Below are 14,070 nucleotides of genomic sequence, written 5' to 3'. Positions count from 1 at the left end.
GACTCAACGTCTTCACGTCTCCATCCTCTGAACCCAGTGATGGCACCTTGGACTCTGAGGTCCCTGCGGTCGAAGGAAAGTTGGCATGTTATTGTGAATGCCCAGGGAAACAGCACTCCTAATAAAAACAATGTACACTTGCGGGTGGTTACTGTTCTCAGACACCAAACGTCCTGTGGAGCACGTGTGACCCTCCTGGGGGCCTGAGCGTGACACCACGTCTAACTGATTAAATGGGACTGGAACTCCCGAACTCTGACCCCAGAGCTAGACCTCCTACCCTGCTGGGCTCCTCCCACCTAACTCCCTCCAAGGCCCTGGCTGGTACCTGGAGGGGTGATGATGCCCACCGCCCAGAGGGACTCCTTACTGGAGCCCAGGAACGCTGCCTGCTCGTGCCTCACTGGCCGCTCCAACTTCCTCTCACACTGTGCTCTCCCTCTCTCTCTGCTCCATGAAAGCTGGCTTCCTTTCAGCCTTCAGTCCATGATTCCTGCCCACCATTCAGCCTTCAGTCCACGTTTCCTGCCCACCAGAACCTGGCCTGGGCTGTTCCTCCTCCTGGAGCGCCCTTCTGTTCACTCTCCATCTATTTAACTCCCGCTGATCTTGCAAATCCCAGCTCTGCCGTGCCCTCTTTGAGATGGCTTTCCTGAACTTCCTAACTAAATCAACACCTCCTTTGATGGGCTGGGATAACACTCATCTTTGGTCAAGTTGTCTCCATGTGGAGCCTGAGGCAAGGGTTCAGTGCATGTGGTTTATTGAGGGAGGGCTCTAAGGGGAAAGGGAAGGAGGAAACAGGATGGGGCAGAGGAAGGAGCTAAGTTCGGCTGTGTTCCTCACCAGGGTCACTCAGCCTTATCCCGCAGGGAGCTCTGGGGCAGGAATTGCACACAGTGCTGTCCCCACCTTGAGATAAGGAGCCACCTTCTTGTGCCAGTTAGCCTCTGGCTACAGACTGATCAACTGGGGAGTGGGAAACATCACCCTCCAACACAATGTTCCAGAGAAAGGAGCAGCCATGAGCCAGCACAGCCAAGACCCCGGAAGCTGTGGGACGGGTGTGCCCGCGGGAAGGGTGGGTCCCCACAGTGGGGTGTCAGCAGCCTGCACTACAGCTCCACACCCTTGTCTTGTGTCTCACCATCACACACCTGTAACATGTTCTGTTCGTGCGGGCAGGAACTTGTTAGCTTTTGCTCGCTGCTGCATCTCCAGAGAATGGTTGAGTCCTACATAATGGGCCATGATGAAAGAAGGACCATGAATGATGATGAGTCAGTGAATGACCACCAAACAAAAATAAGAGCAGGGAAGGTCTATGGAGAAAGACACTTAGTTTCAACTTTAATAAGCAAGTTGGAATACCAAAAGCATCCAGTGGATTGTGCCAATTAATGAAATCATTTCAGACAGTACTAGAGTCACCCAAAAGAGATATTTCTCAAGAAAACCTTAAATCTTCAAAAAAATTTCGAGGGTGCACTGGGCCCAGCCAAGGCCAGTCGCCTCTCCACCATATTCTTGGGTGAGGCCTGCTGGGCGTACCTTTCTTTTTTCATGAAAGCTAAGAAAAAACACAAAATTCAATGGTCTCCTCGGGTCAAGGAACTCATTGAACCAAAACTCTCAGAAAGGCCAGAGGAGGAAGGCTGCCAACCTGAGTGCATCTGACATCAGCCTGAGGTCACCTTGGCATCTGGCCTGGTCCTGTGGGTGACCTCCAGAGACAGCCTCTTCTGAAAGGGCCTGATGGAAGGTCTACAAAGACCTTGATTGTCTCAGGAAACAGGTGCCATAACTTTTGAGAATGCAGAGTCTGATTTGGTAGAAAGATAAGCTGTTATGGGGGGAAAAAAGTTTTACAAAATATGAGAGGAAAAAGCCAAAGTTCTGGAAAAGAATGTTCCACCCAACCCTCCTCCTCAGAAGTCGGCCACTGATTGCAGGCCTTCTCATTGCCAGAGCAACCCCACGAGCCTCCAGGAACATCATGGGAGAGAGAGAGAGTCAAAGAGCATGGTCCAGGGGGAGCGTATAGTTCAGTGGAAGAGTGTGTGTTTAGCATGCTTGTGGTCCTGGGTTCAATCCTCAGTACTGCCATTAAATAAATAAACTAATAAATAAATAAATAAACCTAATTAGCTCCCCTACCAAATAAATAAATAAATAAATAAATAAATAAATAAAAATTTTTTTAAAAGGGGGGCATGGTCCCCCGAACACCCTCAGCCTCATTCCCCTGGGCTAGACCCACGCGCACAAGGAAAACATCCTTGCTCAGCCCTGAGAATCCAATGAAGGCCCAGACTGGGGGCAGATGTGCTATCACCCCGAGGCTGACATGTGGGGAACAGAACCCTCCTGGGGAGTGGCAGAGCGGCAGAGACAACAGGAGAGGCCCTGTCACCTTCTCTAGGGGAGATCCACGTCCAGAATTTGCATCTGGTGCCAGCCCGACACTGACCACGTGTGTCCTCAGGAGATCCTTTCACCCCTCTGTGCTCCGCCCCTTCATCAGTAAGACGAGGAGACACAGCACCTGCCTCAGCGGGACTTGGGAAGAGGAAACAGACAACGCCTATCACAGCACGTCGGGCAGCGCCTGACCTGCAGGGACCCCCGAACAAAGACAGCCTCCGTCTTCGCATCATTAATATTAGTACTGCGTCCCCCCGTGTCACACAGCACCATCCCAGCTGCTGGAAGGGGAACAGCCAACAAGGAGAGCATGGGTCGCAACTTATGAGGCATTTCTGCATAGATAAAAACACTGGATCTTAGCCCAGGCCCATTTGGGGCAGGAAGCTTGCTAGGAACATTATCCTCCAGTTGGGGACACTGAGGTTCAGAGGAGAAGAGACCCAGCCAAGCTCATGGACAGAGCCAGGAGGCAGCAGAGCAGGAGCCTGACACCAAGCCTGGGCCCTTCCCAGCCTCTGCTTCTCTTTCAGCAAGAAAGGCAACATATGGCCTGTACAGATAAAAGAAAGAGTACAGTGGAAACAGCGTCCAGAGAAACAGCCAGAATCAAATCAACATCTCCATCTGGGCGGCATGACAATACTGAATTCCTTACAAGTAGCAAACTGAATTGCCAGGGCGAACCACATAATCTATTCCGGTCTCTGGTGACAAATATCAGGCTTCCTGGTTGATAGCAAACTATTTTCCCCCTCTCTAGACAAGCTGCTTACAGTAGCAACCCCAGAAACTGAAAAAATTCTTTGCTGCATATTTGCATTTTCCCCAGGAAATTCCAGCCCAATGGCATCTGCACTCCGGCTCGGGAAGGACTCAGCCCCGGGATCTGAGCTTCTACCAGGCTCTTGTGAAGGAACCCACATGAGGAGGAAGGCTCTGGCCCCAAGACACTGCGGGCTCTCCCAGAAAGGCAGCCTCGTGATTTCTGAACACTGGGGGAGCAAGGAGGGCTCTGCAGGTGAATGTGAAAAGCCGAAACAGAAGTGGTTCAAAACGTGTGCTCCCTGCAGGTGTCAGCAGGAAAATGGGCTGTGACACCAGGAAGGAACAGCTGGTGCCCTTATCCAGTCCCCAAATCTGAGAAGTCAAGCTCCTGGTGGAAACATGTTTCTCAGGGATCAAGAGAAGCCTCAAAAAAAAAAAAAAAAGGGCTGAGTGGCTGAATGACACGCACGCTTCCGTTAATTAGTGACCTGAATGGTCTGGGCTGGAGATGGAGGCACCAGTGCAGTTTTCTAAGTGCTTTTTACCAGGGGTGGACTAAAATCAATTGATCGATCAACCAATCAATCAATCAATCTATCAGAAATCCTCCCCTGCCCCTGGTCAGCTGTGTCTTCCCTGGCAAAGGAGCTGGTCAGCCTGTGTCCTCCTCTGGGCTGGTCTCCAGTGCAGAAGACTTAGTCTCCACCAGGGTCCCTGGAGCAGGAGGGACAGCCACTCCCAGCCTCTGTGCAGAAGCAGCCACCTTCCTGATTTGCAACCAAACAAGAAGCCCTTTGTCTTTCAAGAGACACCGGCATCGCAGCAGCAGGCACTGTGGGTACTTGCCTGTATCGCTGTGGGTTCTGCCTGGAACTGGCCTGAGACAAGGCCATGGGTGCAAGAGTGCATGTGGGAGATGATTCTATGAAGCACAAGTGAAGAAGTGAAGGGAATGAGAAGGAAATGCCAATAACCCAGGCTGTGTCACCGAGCGACACCGACGTGGCTGGGAGACCTGGGGACCAGGGTTGAAGCTGCCTCTGACACATCCTTCAGAAGACTGTGCACTGACCCTTCTAACCTCCCACCATCTCGAGAAGCTTGGTCTATTATTATTCCTGAGTCACAGAGAGGAATTCGAGGCATGGGGAAGTCACATGTGCCCGTGAGTGGCAGAGCCAGATTTTGAATCTCTCTGAATCCTGAACAAACCTTACCAAACACCTACCCATGCCTCGTGTGTGTGCCAAGTATTCCATAAAAATCTGACATAGAGTCTCAAATTAACATCTGAAGAGGTCTTGTGCCACTCTGACCATTCATTCTATGATGCCCAGGTCAGTAGCCAAATAGATGCCAGCCCGAATAGACACTAGCCATTTCAGAAGCCAACCAAAGGCACCCTAATTTTATGGGTTTCAGGATTCCAGAGACGCAGCGATGGTGGCAGGGGCCTCAGAAGTTCACAGAGGGCAGAGCCACTGCTGGAGATGCCAAGCCTGAGAGCTCAGGCTCCCCGGCCACCTCAGGGACATCCAGCAGACACACCCCCACTTCAAAAATCCAGGTTCAAGGGCCCAGGCTGCCATTGTCATGGGACTGAGGGCATCATCCCCTGTGAGATGTGTCAGCCAGGGAGGCTCAGGGCACACAGGAAACGCAATGGCTCTTTTCAAGAACCACAGTGTCCAACCCAGCTTCCCCAGACATGCGAGTGCCTCTCCCGTCATCACCCACACATACATAAACCCTGGCTCCTGGAACCATGGGCACCGGCAGGAGACCTGCCAGCACGAAGAGTTGACTTTGGAAAGCATTTTGGAAACAGAGGTGGTGTCTTAGAAAGCTGCTTGCTGATGTACACGAGAAGACCTTTTTTTTTTTTTTTTCAATAAAAAGTCCTTTCCCTTGGAATTTTGTAGGGAGTTGATCCGGACAAAAACACTCTGGATTTAACTCTTCAAGAGAGCTTACAATATCCTAATATAAAGATTTCTTGTTACTTGTTTAGGTGTGCTGATAGCCGAGTGATTGTTTTCAAAATACCTAGTGAAATACTTACAAACTCACTCTCCTAATCCTCGCGCTCCGGCTTTGCCCAAGAAAGGCATTTATTTTCACGTGAAGGCCAAACCCTGCAAGACGCTGTGAAGAGTGCTGAAGCAAAAGCTTAAAAGTGAAGCTCTTTCCAGCCACTGGCTTGCAGCGCACAACAGAAAGGGCTTTGTTTACAACCAAACATGCTTAAATAACAACTCTTCGGTTATCGCCGCCCTCCTCCCGACCCGGCCCAGGCCGGGACACAACACAGCACAGAGTGCAAACTCGCCGATTCTGGGCACAGACGTACAAACGTGGCTCGCTGCCCGCTCGGCAAATTCCACGGGCTCAGGACCGTGGACCAAAATCGTGGCCACGATGCAGGCGGGAGCGCACTCCAACAGAGGCGGATTCTCTCCAGTCTGCGAGGAAAGCAGCAAACAAGTAGGAACCCCTAAGTTACAGGCTACTCCAAACCCCATGGAGGGAGAAGAACCGAACATCTCCAACAAAACATCCTTAACATCTTCACCTACTTAGAGTCTTGTTTACCAACTGGTTTGTTTTTGACTGCCACTCAGGAGGCAGAAGGCAAGTCAGTTACGTAACCATGGTTTACTTCTCTGTTCCATTTTATTCTCTGAAAATGGCCCCAAACCAAGGTTATTAATTTGGAGATGACGTGCAAAGTCCACCCCACATCCACTCGCATGCCCAAGATGTGGTCCCTCATCTCACTCTTCACCCTGAGATGATGCACCCTGGGGCTCGGAGATTCATTCTTTGGACCTCAAAGCATTCCAACAGAGGGATCTAGAAATGACTGAATTTGGCTGGAAACTGTTGAACAAATGGAATTAGAGAGAAGCAGCTTGTCAGGTCCCCATGAGGAAGAATATTCCACAATCAGAATGGACGGCAAGGGGCGGGGGGTGGTGAGAGCCCATCAGTGGAAGCGTATGAGCCCAAACTGGTGCTGAAATAAATTTCTAGGCCCAAGATGGAGCTGCTCTTGTCCAAGTGCCACATCAGCAAACCAAAACTGAGATAAGCTTCCTGTCCCTAAAAATCTCCTCTCTTGACCAGAAACACAGTCAGCCAATTCCCAAATGCCAAGTCAACCCTGGGCCTTCTCAGCCCAAACAAAGCTGACTGTGTAGCCCTTGCCAACCAGATAATTTCTATTTTTCTCTTCCTTGTTCTTTATTCTTTACCCTGAAAAAGTTTCCTGCCTTCTGCCCCCTTTTGTAGTTCTCCACAAGGAGACTGTCCACTTCATGAAGATCTAAATAAAGTTTGCAGCACCTAAATTATCTTCTTTAATCATTTTTGATACTGGGGGGGCCGACTGTCGGAATCTTGCAATGAACAAGAATTTGTATGCCATGAACACTTGGGTCCCTTCAAGTTCCGAAATTCTGGGATGAACTGATGCTCACAGTGAGGACCTCAGAAACTGTGTGATACTAAGTCCCACTCAACCTCAGAAAAGGATTCCACAGTTCTGCATCCTGATGGTGGTGGTGGCTCCATAAATTCACAGATGAGAGACAGTGCAGAGAACTACACACACACACACACACACACACACACACACACACACACACGTGTGCATGTGAAAACCGAGGAAACGTGGAGTATGTTAGCTAATTAGAAATAGTGGACCAACGTCAATTTCCTGGTTTGATATTGTTTACAGCAGTGATTCTCAACCCATTGGAGATCTGTGGCAACATCCATAGAGACGTTTTCGGTTGTTTCATCTAGGGGGAGGATGCTATTAGCATCTGGTGGGTCAAGGCCAGGGATGCTGCCAAACACCCTGCAGCGCACAGGACAGCCTCCCCACCCCCCACACACAACTGGCCCCCAAACGTCAATGCCGCCAAGGCTGAGAAATCCTGTTCTACAGTTCTAAAGGACATCACCATCACTGGGGGAAACTGGGGGAAGGGGACACAGGACCTCATTGTACTATTTTTGCAGTTTCCTGTGAGCCTATAATTATTTCAAAATAAAAGCTCAAACAATTTTTTTTTTTTAAGATTCCATTCTATTCAGTGTATCAGGGCACTACTTCTCCGGGAATCTGTCAACCACTCGTAGAAAAATGCAGTGTTCTCAATTAACCAAGGACTCAGCTGTCCACGCCACTTCCAGGAAAATGTCAGCCCATGACGTCCACTTTGCATTTCTACGGTGGCGTGAAAAAACAGCCAAGGGTCAAAGCCAAACTCACACCAAGATCAAATCCCCATTGCCCTTGACTCCTTAAGTCAGACTTCCTATGGGATTCAGTAGGACTCCCTCCTCAGGGCACAGAACATCTGTCTTACATCTTCCCCTGAGCCCATCCTTTATGCAAGACACAGCCTATCCAGAAAATATTTTATCATTTGCAAAGACAAAGCACATAATAGACTTTTCAATGAGATGTTATATATGTTTTTACATTCTTATTTTTCTCTAAATCTACCCCCTCGCTCCCACCTCAGTGCCAAGACAGTGCCTGGAGTGTAGCAGGCACCACCCACCCAGCCCAGAAGTTCACGATAAACACGCCCAACGGTCCTTCCTCTATAAATGCTTTCCTGCGACATTACGACAACCTCCTTATGGAATGGTCCGGAGCAGCGATGAATGCTTCTGTTTCTATTACATCATGCGAAGTACATATATCAAGTCACCACTTAGGAGGGGAAAATGCATTTTCTTTTAGTACAATTTAACTGCACAAAACAATCACCGACTCCCCTAATCAAGATCATTCTTAAGCCAAGCTCCCTCACTTCGGGTCCAGGGTGGATTTCAGGTCCTCTGGTCAAATGCAAAAACAGCAAGGTGGGGGGAACCAGAGTTAAAAGAATATAATAAAAATGCCCCCTGGCTTGTTGGAGTTGGGGATTCAGAAAAGCCCCACACAAGTATTAGAAGCACACACTGAAATGGCAGCAGGCCTGAAGGCAGCACTCCCGGAGCAGATCCAGGGACCTGTTTTCAGTCTGGGTGCTCAGCCACGCAGCCCTCAACACACCTGCAATTACCTCCTCCAAGCCCGCCAACTTTGGGGTGTTCCGGGAGGGCGGGGCCGGGGCTGTCGTGCTCTCCCCTCCCCCAGAACCTCACCCAGCACCTGATGTTAAACAGGTTCTTGGTAACCACCTGTGGACTAATGAACAGCCCCAGAAGGACGAGCACAAACACGAGCTGACACCACTGTGAGCTTTTGCTGAAAAGCTCGCAGGACAGTTGACAAAGTGAGGTAGCAGGCGCGGGTCACCCTGCGCGGATGAAGAAGCTGAGGTCCAGGAGGCTGAGCGCTGAGCCCCAAACCCAGGTGCTAAGTGCAGCCCTCAGTCTAGGAGTCCTCAGTCTTCTCTTAAGTTCCCCCTGCCAAGCCCCCACCCCCAGTAAACACCAGAACCTAACAAGCGTATCTCCCACCCACTCTGCCCCACCATGCCCAGTGCCAGGCTAACCACATAGCAGATACTGAAAAACAAAAACCCGCAAGCTTGATTCAAACCACCAAACGAAAAAGGCCTTGGGTTAAAAGCGCAGGAGACAGGCTTTCAAATCTCCCAAGCCTGTGAGGGACTCCGAACAGGTTGCTTACATGGTCTGAGCATGTTTCCTCACCTGTAAAGTAACGAGAATATCCACCCCTCGGAGCCCCTGAAAGAATTAAATGAGACACTTGTACATAAAGCTCCTAAGAGAGTCACAGTGGATGTTCTGCAAATGGATCTTTTCCCACTTCTACTCCAGTTATTAAATCAGTATGGTTTTTACAAATCTTAACATCCATGATTCCCCAGAAAATATGGGAAATTCTGAATGGTTCTGTTCAGGGTTACACAACTCACAGAACTGCCTGGGGATTTACAGAGTTGCCGGCAAAGTGAAATATGCCACAACACGCCCCCCACCACCACTCAGGGAAGCACAACGGGGTTGCTGAGCTGGACCCACGCACTCGAGCCTTCTGTGCCCCCATCTTCACTCCTCTCCCGCCGCCTCGCTGCTGTTTTTCATGAACAGTTTAACCAATCAAAGGTGATGCCTTTCAAGCCGGGAGCCGTGTCATGGTGCCACTGGCATGTATCTCCTTTCAGGGAAGGGCCATTACAAGGAGGGAGAATTTGGCCATAATCCCGCTCACTCCTCAATCTTGAAATCCTAGGACCCAGCCCTTTGCAATTCAAGCAAAGAACACTTGGAACAGTTAAGAGAAAGTTCCCTCTTCACAAGGAGTGTAAGAAACCGAATGGAAGTCATGTCCCCAAGACAGGGTAGGCAGAAAGTGGGGACAGATTTGAGGAGGGTGAGTGAGATGGCCGGAAGGCGGGCACACCAGGTGCCACTGGGCTTCCCTGGCATCCTGCCGCTCGGCCCCTCCGCAGGCACGGGAGTCCGGCTGCAGCCCAAGACTCCCCAGCAGAGGCTCTGCCATCCTGCCCCAAGTGGACAGAGGATTCCAGGGATCTACAGAAAGCGGGAGGGAGGGAGCTGAGAGGGGACACCGGCTGGGTAAAGGCCCACTGCTGAGTTCTCCCCAGGCCACTGCGCCAAAACAGACCAGCCGGTCACATCGCCAAATCGGAAATTCACTCTCAAGAAAACGCCCTGTGAGAAGATTGAAAAAGTAGACCGAGTAGGAAGAAGTGTCCAGCAGAAAGATTTTGTGCCCAGTAAATTTCAAACTTGGGGCAGAGGGACTAGTTCTCCAGGCAGCTTCCCAACGGCAAGGTCCCTCTCTACCTGAGCGGGGAATGCTGAGCAGGTTTAAGTTCTGGGGCGCTCGTAGGGGCCAGGGCCATGCGCAGTGCAGTGCCTAGGGAGGCGGGGGAGGAGGGCAGTGATGGGAGGTTCACGGGGCTTTCTCATCCCAGGCACACGGACGCACGGGGAAGCCAGATGTCGTCTGGGACCCAGCGGGCCACCACTGGGAGAGGCGCACGGCCACGGGCGCCCCCTCGGGCCGCCCAGCGCAGAAAGTTACTCACCTGGGAGAGGCGTCTCCGGAGCCAACTTCTTCTTGGGAGCTTTTTTGGGCTTGGCCGCCTTCTTGGGCGGCCTGGGCTCGGGCGGGCGCGGTTCCCGCTCCTCCTTCCCGGGCCCCGGGGGCAGCGGCGGCGAGAAGGGCTCAGGCTTGGGCTCGGGCTCCGGGCGTGCGTAATAAGGCTCCCGGTTCCAGACCTCCTGCACGTAGTAGTCGGGGTCCTCGACGGCTGCGCGTTGGGCCCCGGCCCCGGCCTCGGCCAGGACCACCGTCAGGAGCGCGAGGATCAGCGCCAGCGCGGCGGCCTCCCGGCGGGCCATGCCCGCTCCGCCCCGCGCCCTCGGCAGGGTCACGGCGGCCGAGAGCCCCGGGCAGGCGGCGGGCGCGGACGGCGGCGCGAGGCAGGGGCGCCGGGCACGGCAGCGGGGCGCGCGGGGCATGGAGGCGGCCGGCCGGCGGGCGGCGCGTGTGACCCGCCCGCCGGGCTGGGCTGGGAGGGGCCGGGCGGGACCGACAGGGGCGGGCAGGGGCGCGCCGAGGCGCGGGGCGGGCGCAGGGGGGCCGGCCCCGCCCTTCCTTCCTTCCTCTTTGCCTCCCTTTCCCCGTCGACCCCGCAGAGGCCGCCCTTGGAGCGGGGTAGTTGGGGCCCCTTCCATCCCATCAGCTATCTCCAAACTTACCCCCTTCCCCGCACCCCTGAAGCTGGCCGGTGGTGGGCGCCTGCTTCCCAAGAGACTCAAAGGAGTTTCCATCTAGAAAGAAGCTCGAGCAGTTTTACAGGTTGGGGTAACGACCCACAATGAATAAGAATTCGCCCAAGGTCCTAAAGCAAATTATAATCCAAAGCCCCGCCTCCAGCCCTCCTGACCCCTGCCCCGGCGCTGGCTCCACACCAGACACGGGTTCCCGCTGCAGGTACAAACCTCTCTCGCTACCTGAGTGAGATCCTGTTTCAGGAACCGTGGATGAGGAATTCCTGAGCGCCTAAGTCCCCAGGGTTCCCAGGAGTAAAGTTTCCGTAGGGGCAGGGCCTAGTGACCCTAGAGGGCCCCTGCTCCAGACTGAGACGTGGCACTGTTGGTCTGGGAGAGAAAGTGGAGTTACCCTAGGACAGCCGTCCTAGGAGGCACGGGGCACATTCGGTTCATGCAAAGAGTAGGCTCCTACCTCCAGGGCCCTCTGGGATCAGGCAGGGAGCTCACTACCTTTTGAAAAAGTACCTTCTTCCCTTAGACAATTTTGTGTTCCTCCTTCAGGCAGGGATGTTGGGGAAATAGGGCCTGCATTGGTTTCCTATTGCTGTTGTAACAAGTTAATACAAATTTAATGGTTTAAAACAACACGTATTTATCTTACAGGTCTGCAGGTTAGAAGTCTGAGCAGGTGTCACCAGGCTAAAACGCAGGCATCCATCAGCAGGTTGCATTCCCTAGTGGAGCCTCTGGGGAAGACTCTTCCAGGCTCACAGCAGTGTTGGCCAAGTTCAGTTCCCAGAAGTGGTAGCACTGAGGTCCCATTTACTGGCTGGCTGTCAGCCAGGCCAGTCTTTACCCCCAGGTGCTGCCTGGGTTCCTTCTCTTGCTGTCCATGAGGCGTTCCCAGCAGCCTCTCTCTCTGGTCCTTGCATGTGGGCCCTACCTCTCAGAGCCAGCAAGGGCATGCTGTGTCCCTCCAACAGCTTAAAGTCTCTCTCTTCCCTTCTGCCACATCGCCTCTCTTCCCAGCTGGAGAAAAGTCTCTGCTCGTAAGCACTCCTTTGATTGGATGGGCCCACCCAGACACTACCCCTCTCTTAAGGTGGTGAGCTCAACCACATCTGCAAAGTCCATTTTGCCACGTAACTTGATTGACAGGTTCCCAGGATTCAGGAAGGAGGGCTTTGAAAAGAGGCCTTTCTGCTGACCACTGGGACAGACTGACCCTCCACCCTGGGTTGGGTTATCACTTTCCCAGTCCCTTTGGACCCTACCCTTCCAGGATGTCTCTGAGCTGGATCTGGGCACCCAGGCAGGTCCTCCCCACTTCCCTAGAGTCCCACTGCTGAGCCCACAGGATGGGCAGGCTTGGGCCACCCTCGGCTTCTGATTTCCCTCATCATCTACCTCGTTTTCTCTCATTGTCCCCACACGGGCCGATTAACCAGGCCATCTTCTAAGGCAGGTCTTCTGGGCTCCAGGGCCTCAAGCCAAAGCAGTGAGAGAAGGAGGGCAGGTTGGGGGGGGGGGGTGCTTCTCTATTTCCAGGAGGCCTTGAACCTGGCTGTCAACACCCCAGAACATTCTGGAACCCAAAGCCAGCAGAGGTCTCCAGAGTGAGAGAGGAGGAGGCCCCCTTCCCCTCCCTCCAAGCAGGCTGGGCCGGGCTGGTCCACGACCTCTTCTGGATGCTTGCCCACCCCTCTCCAGGATATATCCCCCAGGCTCACACACAGGGGCTCTTTGATCTAAAGCCAGGCCCTCCAGACAACAAAAGAAGTCAGCACAGGGCTTCAGTGGCAAAAAAAAAAAAAAAAAAAAGGCAGCAAATCATACAGTCAGAAGTCCCAGCTAGCTGTACAAAGTGCAAGCAAGAGATCACCTGGACTCGGGGCCAGGAGGGCCCTCCATCCAGGCAGGGGTGCACCCTGTACTATCCATCCTGCTAAACATGCAGCTGCCCAGGCCACACCCCAGACCTATAGGATCTCCCGAGGGGTGAGGTTGGACACCGAAATGTCTAGAAACTCCTCACGTAATTCTGATACAGTTAAAGTTGGAGACTAACCTGCTTTACAGGGGAGGAGACGGGCGCCCAGACTCACCCAAGGACATGAAGCAAACTAGTGGCAGTCAGACCAAACCCTGCATCAATCTTGATGGCCCCAAATCCATAAGTTCTGAAAACATTTTACTTTCCTGGCACCTCTTAGGTGAATAAAACAGCACACAGCTACTCTGTAGTGTCTGGTAAATGTTCAGAGAATGTCCCCCTCAAACGTGATTCTCAACACATCCCTCAAATCAGGAAACGAATCCCACTCATCACTCTTCTCCCTGCTATTGCTGGCTTGTTTGTTTTCTGTGGAGACACACAATTAAAGCAAGTGGAACAAATAGAACAAGAATGGGCACTGATGCCAATTCTCCCAACACGAAGCAGCCTGCTGCACGGTTCCTGGAGCTGCCTTTGTCTGCCTCCGATTCTCTCCCTCTGGGGCTGCTCACCTGGAAATTTGCAGGGCACAGCCAGAGTTCACGAAGTTTAGGAAGATGGGGTGGCAGAGCTGACCTCATTCTCTTGTTCACCAGCCTGCTCCTGCTTCTCCACCCCATCTGCCAGGGAGGACCCCCTCAAACTCCAGCTTCCCAGATGAAGACTCTGCCCCATTTACACTTTACCGTCTAAGATACCCAACACGTCTCTTAAGTCTTGTTGCTTCTTGTGGCATATTCTGTAATTCCCCTCTTCCTCCTTTCCCACTGGCAGTATCCTGGTCTGTTGTTCAGATCCCCATGCCAGATTACTGGAACATTTGCTTAGCAGGACCCCCAATTCTGGCCTCTGTGATTTGCTGTTCATATCACACAGGAAGTTCCAGCTTTCTGCCTGAAATACCCATTTATAATGTTGCTCTCCTATGGAAGAACCCAAAGCGCTTACCAACCTCACGTGAGCCCAGCCCCTCTGGGCTCACATACTCACCCAAACTGAGTTCCTCGGTAAACCAGCAAGCACCAGTGATAAGACATAGTCTTCACTGCCCCTTGCATGATGTTTATGAACTCTTTATAAATTATTATTTATAATTATTACCCAGTCTGCTAACTTTACATCCTCCACAGACACAGTATAGTAAA

At 52.4% G+C, this 14,070-nt stretch overlaps 1 protein-coding gene across 2 annotated transcripts in view; it reads right to left on the bottom strand.

Moving 5' to 3' along the window:
- Nucleotides 1–10,701, bottom strand: part of CPXM2 (carboxypeptidase X, M14 family member 2) — a 121,008-nt gene extending 110,307 nt beyond the window's left edge. For both annotated transcript variants that reach the window (XM_032490707.1, XM_032490708.1), the window contains exon 1: nt 10,239–10,701. In XM_032490707.1, coding sequence (XP_032346598.1) covers nt 10,239–10,674 — 436 coding nt within the window. In that variant the 5' untranslated portion in view covers nt 10,675–10,701. The remainder of the gene's footprint in view (nt 1–10,238) is intronic.
- Nucleotides 10,702–14,070: the final 3,369 nt, after the last annotated feature.

Source organism: Camelus ferus, chromosome 11 (genome assembly GCF_009834535.1).
Source record: "Camelus ferus isolate YT-003-E chromosome 11, BCGSAC_Cfer_1.0, whole genome shotgun sequence".
In the NCBI taxonomy this organism is placed as follows: Eukaryota; Metazoa; Chordata; class Mammalia; order Artiodactyla; family Camelidae; genus Camelus; species Camelus ferus.
The sequence above is the reverse complement of the archived record's forward strand: the minus strand, read 5'-3'. Positions and strand labels throughout refer to the sequence as shown.